This window comes from Orycteropus afer, unplaced genomic scaffold, assembly GCF_000298275.1.
Source record: "Orycteropus afer afer isolate SDZICR_OR568_19922 unplaced genomic scaffold, OryAfe1.0 scaffold00010, whole genome shotgun sequence".
In the NCBI taxonomy this organism is placed as follows: Eukaryota; Metazoa; Chordata; class Mammalia; order Tubulidentata; family Orycteropodidae; genus Orycteropus; species Orycteropus afer.
In genome coordinates this window covers 20,633,685-20,651,434 of record NW_006921597.1, presented here as the reverse complement: position 1 = coordinate 20,651,434, position 17,750 = coordinate 20,633,685, and the positions used below count along the sequence as shown (strand labels likewise).

The window sequence follows — 17,750 nt, the reverse complement described above, 5'->3', positions numbered from 1 at the left end:
TGATAGATGAGATCGGGGCACCTGGGAGACTTCAAAGGCAATAATGATGATAATGTTCTTTACCTTAAACTGGGTGGTGTTATAAAAATTTCAGTTGTGTAATTATTATTTTTACTATGTACATATTTCCTAAATTTCCTTTGTAGCTACTCAGAATAACAAAAACAAACATCTTAAAGAATGCTTTTTCAGAGTAGATGAATGTAACTATAGCCTAATTATCAGCACAGATAACCTTTTAGAAAAAACATATTTATGGAGTTTATTTAGAATTAACTTGTTCAAGTAATTATTGAATTTTCATTTGACTTGCTTATAGCACTTTTTAAAAGCTTGAAGGATCATAATTTTGTTTTTAGATACTAATAGGATCTCTATTAATATAATAGATTACTCTGATTTTATTTATAATAGAAGATACTACATAATTTATTGTACTTCAAACCAGTTTAAAAAATTAAACCATTAAGTACCCATCTGAAGCTGGTCATATATTCACATCCTTATTAGAAGTCCTGTGGCTACAGTTAAGCCCTCTGCAGTTTCTCTCAAGTGACTGACATGACCGCAGACTGTGGAGTTAGCTATGTGATTATGTACAGCTTGGGGTTACTATGGGTTATTCTTTGAAAATAGAACTTCAAGCAAAGCATCTTGTATTCCTTTTGCAGAAATATTGCTGAGGTGCTGCTGAAAGGGCCAGAGATGCAAGGATTTGGGACCCATTTTGAACCTTTAAGCTGTCTGACATTGACCTCCTTTCATAATTAATAAAGAAGAAGCAGGAGCTTAGGATATATTAACACCAACTCATTAATATACTAACCGGACTCTGTTCTGCAAATAATTCTACATTGTTCAGAACTGGATTGGGACAAAATAATTTCATATTTTACTCAGTTTATAATATGATTCGATGGAGGAAAATTTGATAAGCATGAGGGAAGACCATTCTTTTCATGTTCGTTACAGGTAAGACTATTGCTTTCCTAGTAGGTGATTTTTAACCCTTATTTAAACATGTATTTAATGCTAACCATTTCAGATTTAAATTTGAAAATATTCAAAGTATTCCAGTCACAGTTAGTACCTTCTGTTAACAATATTTTCTTTTTGTTGTGGTGGTTGTAATGTTTTATACTCTTTCTATAGGAAAATGGTAGTAAAAACCAAACATATACTATGATTTGTTTATGAATGTTCTCTGGAAGAATTTTTATGAAATGCCCCTTTTTACTTTGTAACTTTATATCACTTAAATGTAAAAATGGAATATTAATTTAAAATCTTTGGAGATAAAACATGGATTTTTTTTTTAATATGGTTAAACATTTGTGTTTTAATTTTTAAATGGTAATCATTTTATAAATGAGCTTTTTAAAGAATGAGAATTAAATAAAGTTGGAATGGGCAGGTATTTTCTAAACATGATAAGCCAATAACCAGTTTAACATTTAGTGGTAAAATATTAATGGCATTTCTGATGCAGTTAGGAGCAAAGCAAGGATATCTGTATCACCATTGTTATTTAACGTTTGTTCTAGAAGTTCTGTTCAGTTAATTAACATTTTCCTAGATGTTCTGGTCAGTATACCAAACCATAAAATAAACATAAGCATAAATATTGAAATGGAAGATAATTATTTGTACGATGATTGGATACTAATAATCAAAACTATAACCCATTAATTATTAAACAAAATTTTAATTCCTTAACTGGACCTAAATTTTCATTGCTATAGCAATGAATAGAATTAAAAGTCTCTGATGAGTGAAGGTTTGCTACAGAATTTTAGAATATTTGTCACCGGTGGAGTAGATGGTTCATGTTAAGGCATGGTACCAAGGAAGTTTATTTAAGATGAAGCATTTCTATTAAAAATTTTACGTTTCAAAGAAAAGAAAATGAAGACATTGAACATAATTAAGATGAGCTTTTAATATATGAGGGACCCTCATTTTCATGAAGTCCAGCCAGTTTTTCCCTCCTAAGTGTTTCTCAGATCCATCTTCTCATCTACTGTATTTCAGGCCCCAAACATGTTCCCTTCAGACTATTACAGTAGCTCCTTTAGTACCTACCTCTATTCTCCATTTGTATCCTCTGGAAACCCCCCTTTTAAATTTGCTGCTAGTAAACACAGTCTAAAACACAGAGATAACCATGTAATCTTTCTGTTTAATGCCTTTGGGTGGCAGAACCAAGCTTAACGTAGTGCATAAGAGCTTCCATTATTTGACCTCTGTTCCTTCAGCCTTACTTGTGCCAACAACCATTCATTACCTTGTAATTTGAGTTCTGGTTCCCTGCACATGTTATGCTATTTCAAGCCTTAGTACCTTTGCTATGGATACCCACTGCCTTGAATTCCCTCCTAAATACCCATTTCTGCACTTCATAGTTAGGCTTTGTACCTTCTCTGTACTCACGTAGCATCTTGTGCATCTATCTTTCTTAGCACTTAGTATATTAAAATTAAAAATATCTGTTTATATGGCTATCTCTTCTTTTGCCTTTCTCTTTTGTGACTATTAACTCCTTTAGGACATCTGTGATGCCTCGCATGTTTAGCACATAGTCCACATTTGATAAAATGTCCGTAGAGCGTCACTGGACTTAAACATAACCATCAAATGAACTTGATGAGATGTGTATCTGTCTTTCTGAACATTTTGAAGAGTAGTATGCTTCCTATAAAGTAAGAGCAGTGGATAAGGAGGAATGATTGTATCTCTGCCTTTAAAAAGATCTTAGATTTGTCCTTTTTCATTGACACAGCAGAGGTCACTCATGATTATACATTGGTAAAGGACTTCAACAAGGGAAGTTTTAAAATTCTGTTGCTGTCTTTAGCAAGAATATAACTGTTTTCGTCAGTACCCTAAGGTCAGAATTCTGTGTATTGATTGAATTGTTGTGCTGTATAAATGGGAGGAATGGTTTGTACCCTTTATGCTAGGAGTCATGGCCTAGTATAAGTTACTCATCTACTGTGGTAAATACGTAGCATGTTACATTTGAACATCTGGTTCTTCCACTGTGGAGGTTCTCATTTACCCCTGCAGGAGTTTCTGTGCCTCAATGACTTTCTAATTTTGAAATGCAGTATTTTCTTTGGACACTAAGGAACCTTTTGAGGGATCTCAGAAAGATCTATATGAAATATTTGGGAAGGTAGAGAGAAATGGAGACTGATAGTAAAATGGAGTTAGTTTTTAAATCTAAACATTTCAGTACTTTACAATTATAAATATTAGACTAATACACATAAATTATAAAGGAATACAGTTTTGGTGTTAAGTTCTTCAATTTTGCTAGAAAGATGTATTGTTGTTGTTATGTGTTGTCGAGTAGGACCCGACTCATAGTGAGTCCTTCTTGGGTTTCTGAAGCAGTATCACTACAGAAGTAGATTGCCCCATCTTCTTTCCAAGGAGTGGCTAGTGGGCTTGCACCGCCAGCCTTCTGGTTAGTAGTCAAGTGCCTTAGGCACTACACTACCAGAGCTCCCTAGAAAGATGTAGTTGTTAATAATATTGTTGTCTGAGATGTAGTTTGGAGTACAGGTAGTCCCTGGGTTATAAACATCAGACTTACTGACAACTCCTACTTGCCCTGTAATGTTATATGTAAATTTGCTCTCACTTTGAAGTGATTACAGTGCCTAAGGGAGCTCTGGTAGCATAGTGGCTAAGGCACTTGACTGCTAACCAGAAGGCTGGCGGTTCAAACCCACCAGCCACTCCTCGGAAGGAAGGTTGGGCAATCCTACTTCCGTAGTGATACTGCCTCGGAAACCCAAGGAGGGGTCGCTATGAGTCAGGGCTGACTCGACGGCACATAACAACAACAACAACAAGGCATTTACCTAAAGACACAGAAATAGATCTCATTTGTAACCTGGGGACTACCTATAATGTGGTTTGGTGGAAAGAATACTGGATTTGGAAAACAGAATTTCACTTCTCAGCTCTGACATTGTATGACCTTAAGCAGGTCACTAAACCAGTCTGAGCATCAGTTTTCCTTTCTGTAGTAATAAGTTGAAACAACGTGACTTTGTGTAGACAGACATACTCACTGCTGTCAAGTTGGATCCAACTCATAGCAACCCCTCTTTGGGTTTCCAAGGCAATGTCACTACGGAAGTAGATTGCTCAACTTTCCTTCCAAGGAGTGTCTGGTGGGTTTGAACTGCCAGCCTTATGGTTAGTAGTCAAATGCCTCAGGCACTACACCACCAGAACTGAATTTGTAGAAAATGAAGAGTTATACCTAAAATGTTCAATCTGTTAGTAAAAATGAAAACATTTCAGTCAGGGATAGTAGTACTGTGTTTATTTAGTTACTACAAAAGCACTTTCCTTGGTGACACAACTAGATAGAACATTAGGAAGAATAAAAGAGACTTTGTATGTTGGGTATATTTGAAAGGAGAGGTATTTTCCTGGTTTGTCTCCTGAGTCTGAGTATGTACTTTGTTTCAACCTAACTGGTAAACAAATGAAGTAATTCTAGTCTCTCATAGAGACGGAGAGGATATGAAATTACTTTCTCTGTTACTATTTAATGATCTTCTGAAAAATTTATAAACTAACCTGCCCAGATAGCTGCTAACAATTTTGCTATTAGATGTATTTGATTGAGGTGTTGGGGATTTTGCCAAAATTATTGATTCATTTTCTAGTAAATCATGTCAGAGCCATAGTATAGCTCAGAGTTAATCATAAATTAGAAAATTTGGGACTTTCTTTAGAGCATTTTTTTAAGGCAATTTATCTTCTGTGGCAGTCCTATGCCTTGGCCTTCCAAACCAAAATACTAAACATTCTGCTGTATCCGAGTCATAGCTACCCCTCCTTGGGTTTCTGAGGCGATATCACTATGGAAGTAGATTGCCCCACCTTCCTTCCGAGGAGTGGCTGGTGGGTTTGAACTGCTAGCTTCCTGGTTAGCAGTCAAATGCCTTAGGCATTATACCACCAGAGCTCCTTCCTTGCCTTTGCCTTAGGACAGCCATATAGCAGCAGGATTCTAGTTTGTTACCACTGTTTATAATAATTTTGTAAACTCCTTTTTTACAATTCATACATCTTATGACACAATTAAAGAAGCTCTGGTGGCACAGTGCCTAAGGCATTTGACTGTTAACCAGAAGGGTGGCGGTTCAAACCCACCAGCCATTCTACAGAAGGAAGACAGGGCAGTCTACTTCTGTAAAGATTTACCACCTCGGAAACCCAATGAGGTTCGCTGTGAGTCGGAATCAACTTGATGGCAGTAGGTTTTTTGTTTTGTTTTTGTTTTTTATGACACAGTTAAGCCTACAGTTAAATTTTGTTTGCTGCAACATCGTTGTGATTGATGGTTTCAGTATAATGTTGTATAAGTTTAAATCAAGAAGGTAAAATACTTGTGAAGATACTTATTTGAAGAAGAGACCTCCCTGCTGTATATGAATATATTCAAGCATTGGTATAAACTGATTTTTAAATGTCTTACATATAAATAGCCAGCTTCAACTTTCTGGCCATCAGTAGATTGTCCAGAACTGATGGTGCTGCTTTGTGTGACTATGGCTCTGCCGCTCACTCGAGAAAATCATGCGCCATCTTTAGTATTCTCCTGTATACTGGCATGTAATTTTTGTAACCAGTAGTCTATTAATTGACATTTAAGATTAGGAAGAATCTTTTGCTGCTGGGAACATCCTTTTACATACATATTTTTGAACTTGTGTAAGCACACTCTTAGAATCAATTCCTAGCACTGAAATTGCTGGATGTACACATACATGTCTCTGGGTGGCAGAAATGGTTATGCAACTACTAGCTTAAAGGTTGGTGGTCTAAACCACCAGAGGCACCTGAAAAGACAGGCCTGGCGATCTGCGTGCTAAAGGTCACAGCCTTGAAAACTCTGTGGAGCAGTTCAAGGCTACACACACGGGGCCACCATGAGTCAGAATGTCAATTTTTATTGACTCATTTCTCTTTACACACAGAATATGCCAGTAATCTGATAAAATCTTAAAACAGAAATACTGAATTATTTTCTTTTATAAAATCTCTCATTTTCAAGATACAGTTCTGAAAGAAGTTTTTACTTGTTTAAGACAAAAATAGGCTTATTGCAAAATGACATGCAGCGATAGAAATATAGGGAGTTAAGACTTCTAATTCAATTTATCTTTTTATATACTTTAGGTCTTCCTTCCTTTATCCAATTGGCATGGTCTAATTTTGAAGCAAAGTGTTAAATCTAGGTTTACTTGCATTATTTGCATAGATTCATGAAATGAAGCTGAAATCACTTTTCTGTGAACAAGTAGTAACCAGTGTCTACATTATTTGATTATAGAAAGATTACCTGAATGTCAAACTTGAAAATTACTTATTAGAGATACTGCATAAATCTGCTTCTTTTGAACTCAGAAGTCTGCCTTAGGCCTTTGAATTCAGTTGGCTTTGTTCATGTTAGTCCAAACCTTAGTTTTAGCTTCATTAGAATTATTTCCTACTTTTACAATCCATTTTAATTTGAGGCTCGAAGGAACCATGAAGTTTTAAAGACTTGAAAGACAACATCTGAGAAAACGTGTTCACCTGCTACTAGATACACAAAAGTATAATCATATTTGAATAAATTTAGTGTGAGTAGTGGTTTAATTCACGTTTCCTTATAAAGCAATGATTCTTAGCCTGGCTTGTATATTAGAGTTACCTGGGTGGTGGGGGAGTTTTGAAAATACTAGATTGACTCCCAGAGAGTGGGACCCAATACTGGGAGTTTAGAAAAGCGCTCCATGTGAGCTCTGTGGTTGCTCAGCCAGGTTTAAGAACCACTGCTCTGTTAGAAAGGCGGTCTGTTCCTGTAAAGCTTACAGCCTGGGAAACCTATGAGGCAGTTCTATTCTGTCCTGTATGGCCAGGGATGTGTGTATGTGTGTTCTATCAGAGTTGTTCAATAAAACCTATTGCTGTCGAATCAGTTTTGACACATAGTGACTGTGTTAGTAAGGAATAATTTAGTCTACTCTAAAAATTAAAATGCTTGATGAGCGACATCAGAATTTTCCAAAGGATGATGATGATGTGTACTACTGGAGGTACGTAAGATGGTTTTACTCACATTTTTATTTTAATCACGTATTTGTTTTAATATGTGTTATAACATAAATATATAAATAAATATTACATCAAACTTAATTTCACAGATACAGCTTTGGATGAAGCTAGATTATTTTAAATGCCAAGGTAAAGGCAGTTTGCCAAATTATAGGAACACATTAAGCAGATAATTAGGCAGTACATAAACATGGCAGAAATAATGAAAGGTGTGAGAAGAAACACAAAGGTATCTTCAGTGCTGGGCCTCTTCTTAAGCCTCATATTGGAACCTGATGTATCACCAAAGGTATTCACAGTGATTTAATTCTTCTGGCTTTTTCAATTCAGGGATAGACTTTGAGAAGTAGAATCTCTGAAAATCAAACCATTGTTTTATAACTTAAGGTTTATTGATTACTTAGTTCTCTTGTAAAAGTGTGTCTTGTAGATGAAGATATTTTACTCTTGGTTTTCTAAGGGTAGAGATGGTCATCTGGTAGAAAGAGACGAAGGAGTGCATCATGGTTGTGTAAGTGTGTGTGTGTGTGTAATAGAAAGAGATGGTGGGAAGAAGGGTTGATAGATAGGTAAATAAATCATCTGGATACAGAAGAGTATTACTCACTCCACCTCACCTTCCTCGGCACCCTTCATTCTCCCCAAACTCTCAGGAAATCCATAGGTTTGCCATAACACAAAACAATTTAGGAAGGAGTGCTAAAGTGTCTCTTACTGGTAGAGTGGGTTGCTCTGGGTGGGCCCATTAAAATAAGCCTCCTATAAAGTTATTTAACCAGCCTATATAACAGACCTCTGAGGTGCAGAGAAATTTGAATAGGCAAATTAGGTCTTGCCATCTGGTTATCAATAATGCAGATACGTACTTCAGTTATAGAGGCAGCTGTTCTGAGCCAGAGTAACCACATAGTTCATCTTTAAGTTATATTACTGGAAGTTAAAAAAATACTGTGGTACAATTGTAATGTCGTGTTGTAAATGTCCTGTATAATTTTGTAGAATGGAAGCTTCTTGCCTAGAACTGGCCTTGGAAGGAGAACGTCTATGTAAATCAGGAGATTGCCGTGCAGGCGTGTCATTCTTTGAAGCTGCAGTTCAAGTTGGAACTGAAGATCTAAAAACACTTAGTGCTATTTACAGTCAGCTGGGCAATGCTTATTTCTATTTGCATGATTATGCCAAAGCATTAGAATACCATCATCATGATTTAACTCTTGCAAGGTAATTAATTTAAGCTTTTTAATATTTGTCTTCCCTAATTAACTGTTTTAAAATGTTTCATTCAATTAAAAAAAAAATAAGTACATTTAATGAGTCCTAGTTCAGTAGTGTCACTTTTTGAAAGTAATCTGCAGACTGAACACAGAGTTTAATTAAATGAATGAATAGGGATGAAATGACCCTAGAGTTTACTAAATGACTGAAAATTAATTAAATTTAAATACAGAATAGAAGTTTTCAATTTTCATTTAAAAGTTGGTTTCGAGGCTAATGGTTCTTTCTTACCCTAAAAACTTATCAGTTATCCTCTGGGAAAACTAACCGTGGTCTGGCTGCTTTATATTTGAATACTATTTTCTTTTCCTCAGGACTATTGGAGACCAGTTGGGAGAAGCCAAAGCTAGTGGTAATTTGGGAAATACCTTAAAAGTTCTTGGGAATTTTGATGAAGCTATTGTTTGTTGTCAGCGACACTTAGATATTTCCAGAGAGCTCAATGACAAGGTAATACGGAACATGAGCTGGTAGGCCATATGTTTTCATTGGAATTGACTTTGTGTTTTAATGCTTTTATTCTGTAGTTTATAAGTTAATGACAAAAATACTCATAGGCAAAAGAAAAAGAAAACATAATACAAATTTTAAAACAGAGAAGAAAAGGAAAGAGTGAGAGGTCCTTCTTTTATAAGTCATCATTTGTTTAGTTCTGTATGAATTGTCAGTGAAAACACTTCTTTCCCTTGACCGTTATATCATGGATATTGTAAATATATGTGCTAAACATTCTAATACCTGGCCTTGGATTTCCAAATATAAACTCCGATGATGTTCCATCTAGGTGGGAGAAGCAAGAGCACTTTACAATCTTGGAAATGTGTATCACGCCAAAGGGAAAAGCTTTGGCTACCCTGGTCCTCAGGACACCGGAGAATTTCCAGAGGAAGTAAGAGACGCTCTGCAGGCAGCCGTTGATTATTATGAGTAAGTAGCACTGAAGCAGTCATGTGGCCCTAAGTGAGCAGGACCGGATAAAGACCTTCTTTATCCAGTAGTAACTTTTTATGTTTGGCAAGTTTTAAAATGATGGGGTAACAAATCAAAATAAACCATCAGATCAGTTGCTAAAATAATAGCATTAAATAAATAAATAATAGCATTATGTTAGTGTAATCCCTCCTGTGAAGGCTTTCATTTCAACCACAGACCAGTGCCACTTAGTGGCAAAAGTAAGGATTTACAATGGTTGGTTTAAGTTATTTGAAGTAAATTTAGAATTTTATATAATTTCTGAACTATAGAGGTTCTAAGATTAAATCTGAACTGTGGTGGAGTAGTGCCTAAGGCATTTGACTGCTAACCAGAAGACTGGCGGTTCAAACCCACCAGCCACTCCTCGGAAGGAAGGTTGAACAGCCTGCTTCTATAGAGATACCACCTCAGAAACCCAAGAAGGGGTCACTATGAGTTGGATCCAACTCCACAGCAGTAAGTTGAATTGTTGACTCTGGGTACAAACTTCCTGAGTAGTTCAATAAAAATGTTCCCAGCTATTTCCTATAAACCCCCTTCATCATATATGTATCTTTAAAATGTAACACATTATGGCTGTAAGCTTATTAAAAATTTTTTCTGATAAAAAGAATTAGATTTGTAAATAAATAACACTTTTCTTCTAAACTTAATTTTTCAAAACTTTTTGTTATCATTTAGGGAAAACCTATCACTAGTGACTGTTTTGGGTGACCGAGCAGCCCAAGGACGTGCCTTTGGAAATCTTGGAAACACACATTACCTCCTAGGCAACTTCAGGGATGCAGTAATAGCTCACGAGCAGGTATGATGGAAGGCCTTGGAGCCGGCTCATGTTTTCCATCAGAGTTTTGAACAGTGATTAGCTAATTCTTCAGTTTGTTTTTATTATTGCCAAATCTAATTACAGTTTTCTGTTTCAGCGTCTCCTTATTGCAAAAGAATTTGGAGATAAAGCAGCTGAAAGAAGAGCATATAGCAACCTTGGAAATGCATATATATTTCTTGGTGAATTTGAAACTGCCTCTGAATACTACAAGTTAGTGTAATATTTCTGTAAATAAGTAAAATGATTAGCTACACAATCCTGTCAAATCACAGCCTTTGGGTTTTGGTTTTGCTGCATACCAGCAGCACGACCTTGGGCTTCTAAGTCTCAGTTTGTCATCTGTTACATAAGATAGATACTAATATGTTGCTTTTGGAGTTATTGTGAGGATTAAATTCAAGAATATATTAAGCACTTGCTTAGAACATGGTGCTTAATAAATATTACTGTACGTAAGAATCAGTAGCAGTATGTTGTTGTTGTGTGCCATTGAATTGATTCTGACTCACAGCAGCCCCTGTATGATGGAGTACAACTGCCCCACAGTGTTTCCTAGGCTGCCATCATCGTGGAAACTGATCACCAGGTCTTTTCTCCCACAGAGCAGACCTTTCCATTAGCAGCCAAATGCTTAACCACTGCACCACCAGGGCTCCTTTAGTAGCATTATAAAAAAGCAAATCCATTGCTACAAGTTAAATTCTGACTCATAGCAACCCTATAGGACAGAGTAGAAATGCCCCACAGGGTTTTCAAGGCTATAATCTTTAAGGAAGCAGCCTGGCATATCTTTCTCCTGTGGAACAGTTAGTGGTTTTAAACTGCCAGCCTTTTATAGGTGCTTAACCACTGTACCACCAGTGCTCCCAGTAGCAGTATAGACCCCTTTATATTTTCATTAGTTTTTATCTTTAAAACTAGTTGTTTTAAAAGTAAATTCTAAACTTTTAGTCTTTTAAACCTGTTTGGCATGTGTAGTATGTATCTGCATATGCTTTTTTCACTCAGTTATGAATTGGAAGAGAGGCCAAAAGATAGCCTGGTAACAAAAAGCTTACTTTAGTTTCCACCAAAGACTGCTGAATTATTCCCCCATCACAGTCTCTTGAGCAATTATCCTCCCACCCTCTTTCTGCCCCCTTAGACTCTCACTGGGAGTAGAGGTCCTATTCCCTTACTTGAGTTGGCAGTCCCAGCTCTTCTGTAGCGTAGTCTTTCCAATCTTTCAACAGATTGAAATGTAAGTGATAGCAAAATTTAGATGACTTCAGGTTGCCTAGTCTGTGCTTTCTAGATTGTTAAGCATTTTCCCTTGTTAGTGGGGAGAGCAGTTCCATACAAACCTTAGGCAGAAACCGGTTTGACTGGACCAAAGACAAATTGATTGGTTTGTATTTTAATTTTAGAGAGTCCAATATGAGAGAGTTCTAGGTATGAGAGAGTTCTAGGTAATTTGTTGTCTAGAAAACAAGTAAAATTGGTTTAAGGGTATCTGAAAAATAGAATGGCATCCATCCTGCTTTAAATATTGACTGGTAGTTAATATTTATTGGTTGATCAGTTACATATGAAATAAAAAAGAAAAAACCTACTGCTATCAAGTCAGATCCAACTCACAGCAACCCCTCCTTGGGTTTCTGAGGCAGTATCACTATGGAAGTAGATGGCCCAGTCTTCCTTCTGAGGAGTGGCTGGTGGATTTGAACTGCCAACCTTCTGGTTAGCAGTCAGTTGCCTTAGGCACTATGCTACTAGAACTCCCACATATGAAATACTTTCCCAAATAAAACATATCACTATGAAAGGAGTATTTATTTTTATTTTAAATATAAAAGTTTCTTAAATTCAAAAGACATAGAAGAATGGTATATCTATATTGAATACTAAAAAGTTCTATTGTGATTTGAATGGTAACTATTTGACCAAAGACACATGAGTACAAAGTAATGAAACTTACTTTCCCTCCCCTATATAAAAACTAGAATTCAGCTTTACACAGACTCCAAATACATTGGTTACAAGTATTTCTGGAACTCTCCTTTGGAATTGTTTTCGATTTATACAAGAAGACGATCTCATTTATCATTATAGATTCATATCCTTCAGGAAAAATAATAATTAAAAAAAAACAGTAGTGTGATGAACCTACTTTAGTAATTAAATTTGATTGCAGAAAGAGTTCTGACCACTTACAAATCAGCTGTACCATCAAAGAATAATGTGCTAGAAAGGGTCATGCCACAAGATGTGAAAACAATTCCAAAAGTCTTCTCAAAATGTTTGGTGGACAGACAACATTAGAATGTTTGTGGTTTCCCAAGGTGACTGTTTCAAAGGTACTATCATTGAATATGTAATTTTAAGTTTGCTTAAAAAAAATGTATCACATCACCATTAGTCATTTCTTATATAATTATAAATGATATGAAGTATTCATACTATTTGGCAGAAATTATGAGAAAGAGGCATTTAAATATATTGACTCCAAAAGCATCTGTAGGTTTAAGCATTGATGACAGCAGTATTATTTATATGACATCTACTCTGAGCAAGATGCTATTTTAAGCACTTTATACACTAATTCATTTAACCCTCATAAAACCTTGTGAGGTATAGTCCCCATTTTACAGATGAGGAAACTGGTGCACAGAGAGTTTGAGTAAGTTACCCAGATGGCAGAGCTAGTAATTGGCAAAGTTGGGATTTGAACCCATACAGTCTTGCTCCAGGGTTCATACTCTTAACCAATATATTAGCTTCTGATTGATAATGCCACGTATTAGGTAGAATTTATTTAATGTTTAAATGCCGTATTTTTCATGAATGGGGGGTGACCAATGGCTTACACATTAAGAATACTAATTGTTAAGTATTTAAAATTTTGACAAAATGTAAGGGCAACAGATGATTAAAAAGAGTTTACATGGACAAAATCCTCTTTAAGTAATCAGTAATACAATAAGAGATGTTTTTTTAATGTTAAAAATACTTTATAAATCTTTAGAGGCATTTGATCTCATTTCAGTACTCCTTTTCTCCAATAAATTGTTTGGGCTCTCACATTTATTCTAAAAGTCTGAATTTGGCTTTTTGTGTTCCATAAAGGTCTTTTCATTTTGTCTTAAAGTAGTAGAGAAAGTACAGGGTATTAGGCTCTAAAAAAATTTAAATGCAGAAAAAAGCAGAGAGGGAAAAGTGAAAGTTTTATAACCATTATAGCTTAAAATAAAAATGATAGTTATGTAAGAATTAATTTCTTCCTTCAGGAAGACACTACTTTTGGCTCGACAGCTCAAAGACAGAGCTGTAGAGGCACAGTCTTGTTACAGTCTTGGAAACACATACACTTTACTTCAAGACTATGAAAAGGCCATTGATTATCATCTGAAGCACCTAGCAATTGCTCAAGAGCTAAATGATAGGTAAGTTACAAACCTTTTTACCATATCCCAAAGCCCCAACCTATTGCCACGAGTCGATTTGGTAAAATACAGATGCATGATAGAATCTCTAGGATTTTTCCTTTATTTTTGTTTAGCTTCTTTTCCTTTTGTTATCTTTGTCTTTTTAAAAATGTCTTTTAAAGGAATTTCTTCCATTTCAGTAATATACAAAACCAAACCAAATTCACTACTGTCAGGTTGGATCTGTCTGACTCATAGTGACCCCTCCTTGGGTTTCCCAGGCGGTATCACTACAGAAGTACATTGCCCAGTCTTCTTTCTGAGGAGTGGCTGGTGGGTTTGAACCGCCAGCCTTCTGGTTAGCAGTCAAATTCCTTAGACACTATGCCACTAGAGCTCCTATTTCAATAATATCCTTCATTTATTATTGTGTGTAGGACTACGTTGTGATAGAGAATTAGACTGGCTTCCTATGGTGTTGAAGCAAGACCAGTGAATAGGTCACAAACTCAGCTACCCACAAGGTTCTTCGGACTAAATCATTGTGGGAATTGTGGTGAACTTAGAGATAATGCCCATTGTAAGGGACGGCTGCTACTCAACCCCAGCTCATAGCTGCCAGGCAGGAACAAAGGCCTGTTATGACCATATCTTCCCATGTTTGTCAAGAGAAGCTGGAACTCCTGAGTTTTATGTGACATCTTCTGGTTTATGAATGTTGGTGGCTAATTCTTTTTTTAACTATGAAAAAAGCAACATATCTTTGTAGACTTTTAGTCCATTTCTGTTTGCTTTAGAAAGACAGATTTTTACATCAGTGTAACAAAGACATATTTATATAATTTTTCAAAATAAAGTATGCTACCTCAAGAGGTAGTGTGCTGTCTCTCCTTGGTGATGTCCACACACCGACTGAATGATTATGTGGTAGGGATGTCATAGAAAGAAAATGGGGTAAACCAGTCCCTGAGAAAATGCTTTACCTTTTTTAAACAAATGTTTTCCATATTTTAATACTTGATTCTGAGTTCAGTATTATCTGGATATTCTAATAGGTCTCTAGTATTTTGATAGTATATTCTTTATATGAAAGACTAAATAAATCCAAAGCATTGTTTCTATCCTTAATTATAGCTAAATAGCTTTTATTCTGCACATAGACCTCTTTTCAGATAACTGCACATTAGCTGTGAATTATCTTGCAGAATTGGTGAAGGAAGAGCCTGCTGGAGCTTAGGAAATGCGTACACAGCACTAGGAAATCATGATCAAGCAATGCATTTTGCTGAAAAGCACTTGGAAATTTCAAGAGAGGTATGAAACTAAACTCTCTGTGCTATTGTGATTTGCATATTGGTGGGGATAAAACTCTATTATTTCTCCACATTGTTCCTCTATGGCTGAATAAATTTGAATTATCTATTATTCTCTTGGTGTAAGAACTGTACACAGCACTGAGATACAAATCAGAGGTCTGTTTAGATTGGCCTTGATGTAGGAAGACAGAAGGTAAGGCTGGGCGTAGGGTAATGGAAAGACATTAGTGAAATACACTCCCGCCCTACCTCCAACCCCACATGGAGAACTAGCATTCTATAGAAAAAAAGCATGGTTTTTTAGAATCCAGGAATTCCTATTACAGTTTTGTCACCTTTTTGGCTATTTGAGCTTGGAAACCTTTTCTGAGCCTCATTTTTCTATCTATAAAATGAAAATAATAACTGCAAATTGTTTTAAGTATTAGGGATAATATATATAACATTATGTATATAAAAGTACCTAGCATCATTGTCTGGCACTGGCTTAATAAATGCTAACTACTATTACTGTATAGAAATAAAATTTTCTAAGGAAATTTCATTTGTGTGATGTTTAAGTTATGTGTCATGAGATAACCTAGATTATCATTTAATATAATCTTAGAAAAAAGAGCAATCCAAATTTAGAGAACTAAAGAGAATTCATAGAATATAATTAGCTGTTCTATTGCTATATTTTAGAAACTTTCCTTTCCTTTCTATATTCTTTGAAAAAACTATTATTGAAAAAAAATGTTGTCATCCCATAATGCTAATGTAACTTTTCATTTCTCTGTATTCTATTCCAATCTTAGGTTCACAACATATTCAGCTAATCTTCATCATTCTTGTCTTTGTTTAAAATATAAATGCTTGTGGTTGTAGGTTGGGGATAGAAGTGGTGAACTAACAGCACGCTTGAATCTCTCTGATCTTCAAATGGTTCTTGGTCTGAGCTACAGCACAAATAATTCCATGATGTCTGAAAATATTGAAATTGATAACAGTTTACATGGTAAGTAATAGGTCTTCTAAAACCCAGTTTCTTTGTCTTCAAGATTTGAATATATTTATCACATATGCTTACCATATCCAGAGAGAATCTATACCATAGGAATTTCAACTTTGACACCTCTTTTGTTTTAAAATTTACAGTATAGAATACAATATTTGGTTTTTGTTTAGCTCTTTTTTTCTTTTCCAACTCTATTTTTTTCACCAAAGTGAAATCTGTTAGATTATTTTATCTTCTTTTTATTCAGAAAACCTAAGAACCTTTCCATGTCCATTTGGTTTGACATTGCTAGAGAGAAAAACATGGTAGAATGTCTCTGCTTTGAAGTAAAAAAAAAAAAGTCTACTTTTGATTAATGGAATAATCAAAGTTCACTCAGACCCATAATGACACTGAAACTGCTTTTCAGGGTCGTTAATGACCTCCGTTTTGCCAAAGACCTTGGTCAATTTTTAGATGTCATCTTGATTTCTTAGCAATATGTACTATAGCTCCTCATTCCCTCTTTGAAATACTGTCTTCATTTGGTTTCCTGGTTTGTCTCCATCTCACTGACCACTCTCAATCTTCTTTACTGTCTCCTCTTCCTCTTTCTGACCTGTAAATTTGTAATACCCAAGGCTCAAGTCCTTGGACTTCTTTTCCCTCCTCCCTCCCTATTTTTCATCCATTCATTCCTCCTGTCTGATTTTGCTCTTACGTTTTCTTCTTTCTTCTATATTCTGGATTGATGCTGCCTAATAGACCTTTTTTTGATGATGGAAATATTTTATATTTGTACTATATACATATGGCTGTTGAGTACTTGAAATGTGGCTAGTGTGAAAGATGAATTTTTAATATTAATATATTTTAATTAATTACATTTTAAAAGCTACATGTAGCTAGTAGCTGCCATATTGGACAGTACAGATCTTGATGACATCATCTCATTGTTGGCTTTTATATCATGTATGTACTGATGATTTTCAAATATATTTCTAGCCTTGAGTTCTCTCTTGAGGTCTAGACTTACATATGTAACTGCCCATTTAACATTTATACTTGAATGTCTAACTGACGACTAAAACTTAACATATCCAAAATAGAACTCTTGATGTTTTTCTCCCAGACATGCTCCTCCAGTCTACTTCATCTCAGGAAATGGAACCACCATTCATTCGAGTGTTCAGGCTCACCCCACCTATCAGAAACCCTACCTTCAAATATATCCTTAATCTTTTTTACAATCTCTACTGTAACAACCTTAGTACAAGCCACTACCAGTCTCTCTCAGTAGAGTACTAGTCTGCTGTTTTTCTGTCTTTCATTCTTGACCCCTAACACTGACTTTTCCACATTACACACTCAAAGTACTCTTTTACAATCAATTTGTGTCGTTCATTCTGCTTAAAATTGTCCATTGAGTTCCCATCACTCCTAGAACCCAGCCGTCAGTCCTTACCATGGCGAAAGGCCCTGTGTAATCTGTACCCAGTGTGCCTCTCCAACCCCATCTCCTACCACTCCTCCCTTACATATTCTCGCTTCTTGAGAACAGGTTTTTTTTTGTTTTTTTTTTAAAGAAAATATTTTATTTGCTACACTAGTTGTAAAGCATACATAAGGAAATGTTAATGGTATAAGCAATATTTATTAAATATTAAGCAATCACAAATCTTGAATTATTTATATTTCATTGCAACTTTATTTGTTTCTCACTTAAGTAGCAGTAACAAGGAGATAGCATTTGGACTTGAAAATCCTGAATTTGAATCCACGATTTGTCACTTCTTTTTTTTTTTTTTTAATTCTGATTTGGGTGAAGGTTTACAGAGCAAATTCAC

At 35.5% G+C, this 17,750-nt stretch overlaps 1 protein-coding gene across 1 annotated transcript in view; it reads left to right on the top strand.

Annotated features, from left to right (window-relative positions):
* The first annotated feature begins 916 nt into the window (after positions 1–916).
* Positions 917–17,750, top strand: part of GPSM2 (G protein signaling modulator 2) — a 52,664-nt gene continuing 35,830 nt past the window's right edge. Inside the window, exons 1-9 of the mRNA XM_007949882.2 lie at positions 917–972; positions 8,128–8,349; positions 8,718–8,853; positions 9,188–9,330; positions 10,060–10,183; positions 10,302–10,417; positions 13,474–13,629; positions 14,817–14,925; positions 15,795–15,924. Of these exons, the coding sequence (XP_007948073.1) occupies positions 917–972; positions 8,128–8,349; positions 8,718–8,853; positions 9,188–9,330; positions 10,060–10,183; positions 10,302–10,417; positions 13,474–13,629; positions 14,817–14,925; positions 15,795–15,924 (1,192 nt within the window). The remainder of the gene's footprint in view (positions 973–8,127; positions 8,350–8,717; positions 8,854–9,187; positions 9,331–10,059; positions 10,184–10,301; positions 10,418–13,473; positions 13,630–14,816; positions 14,926–15,794; positions 15,925–17,750) is intronic.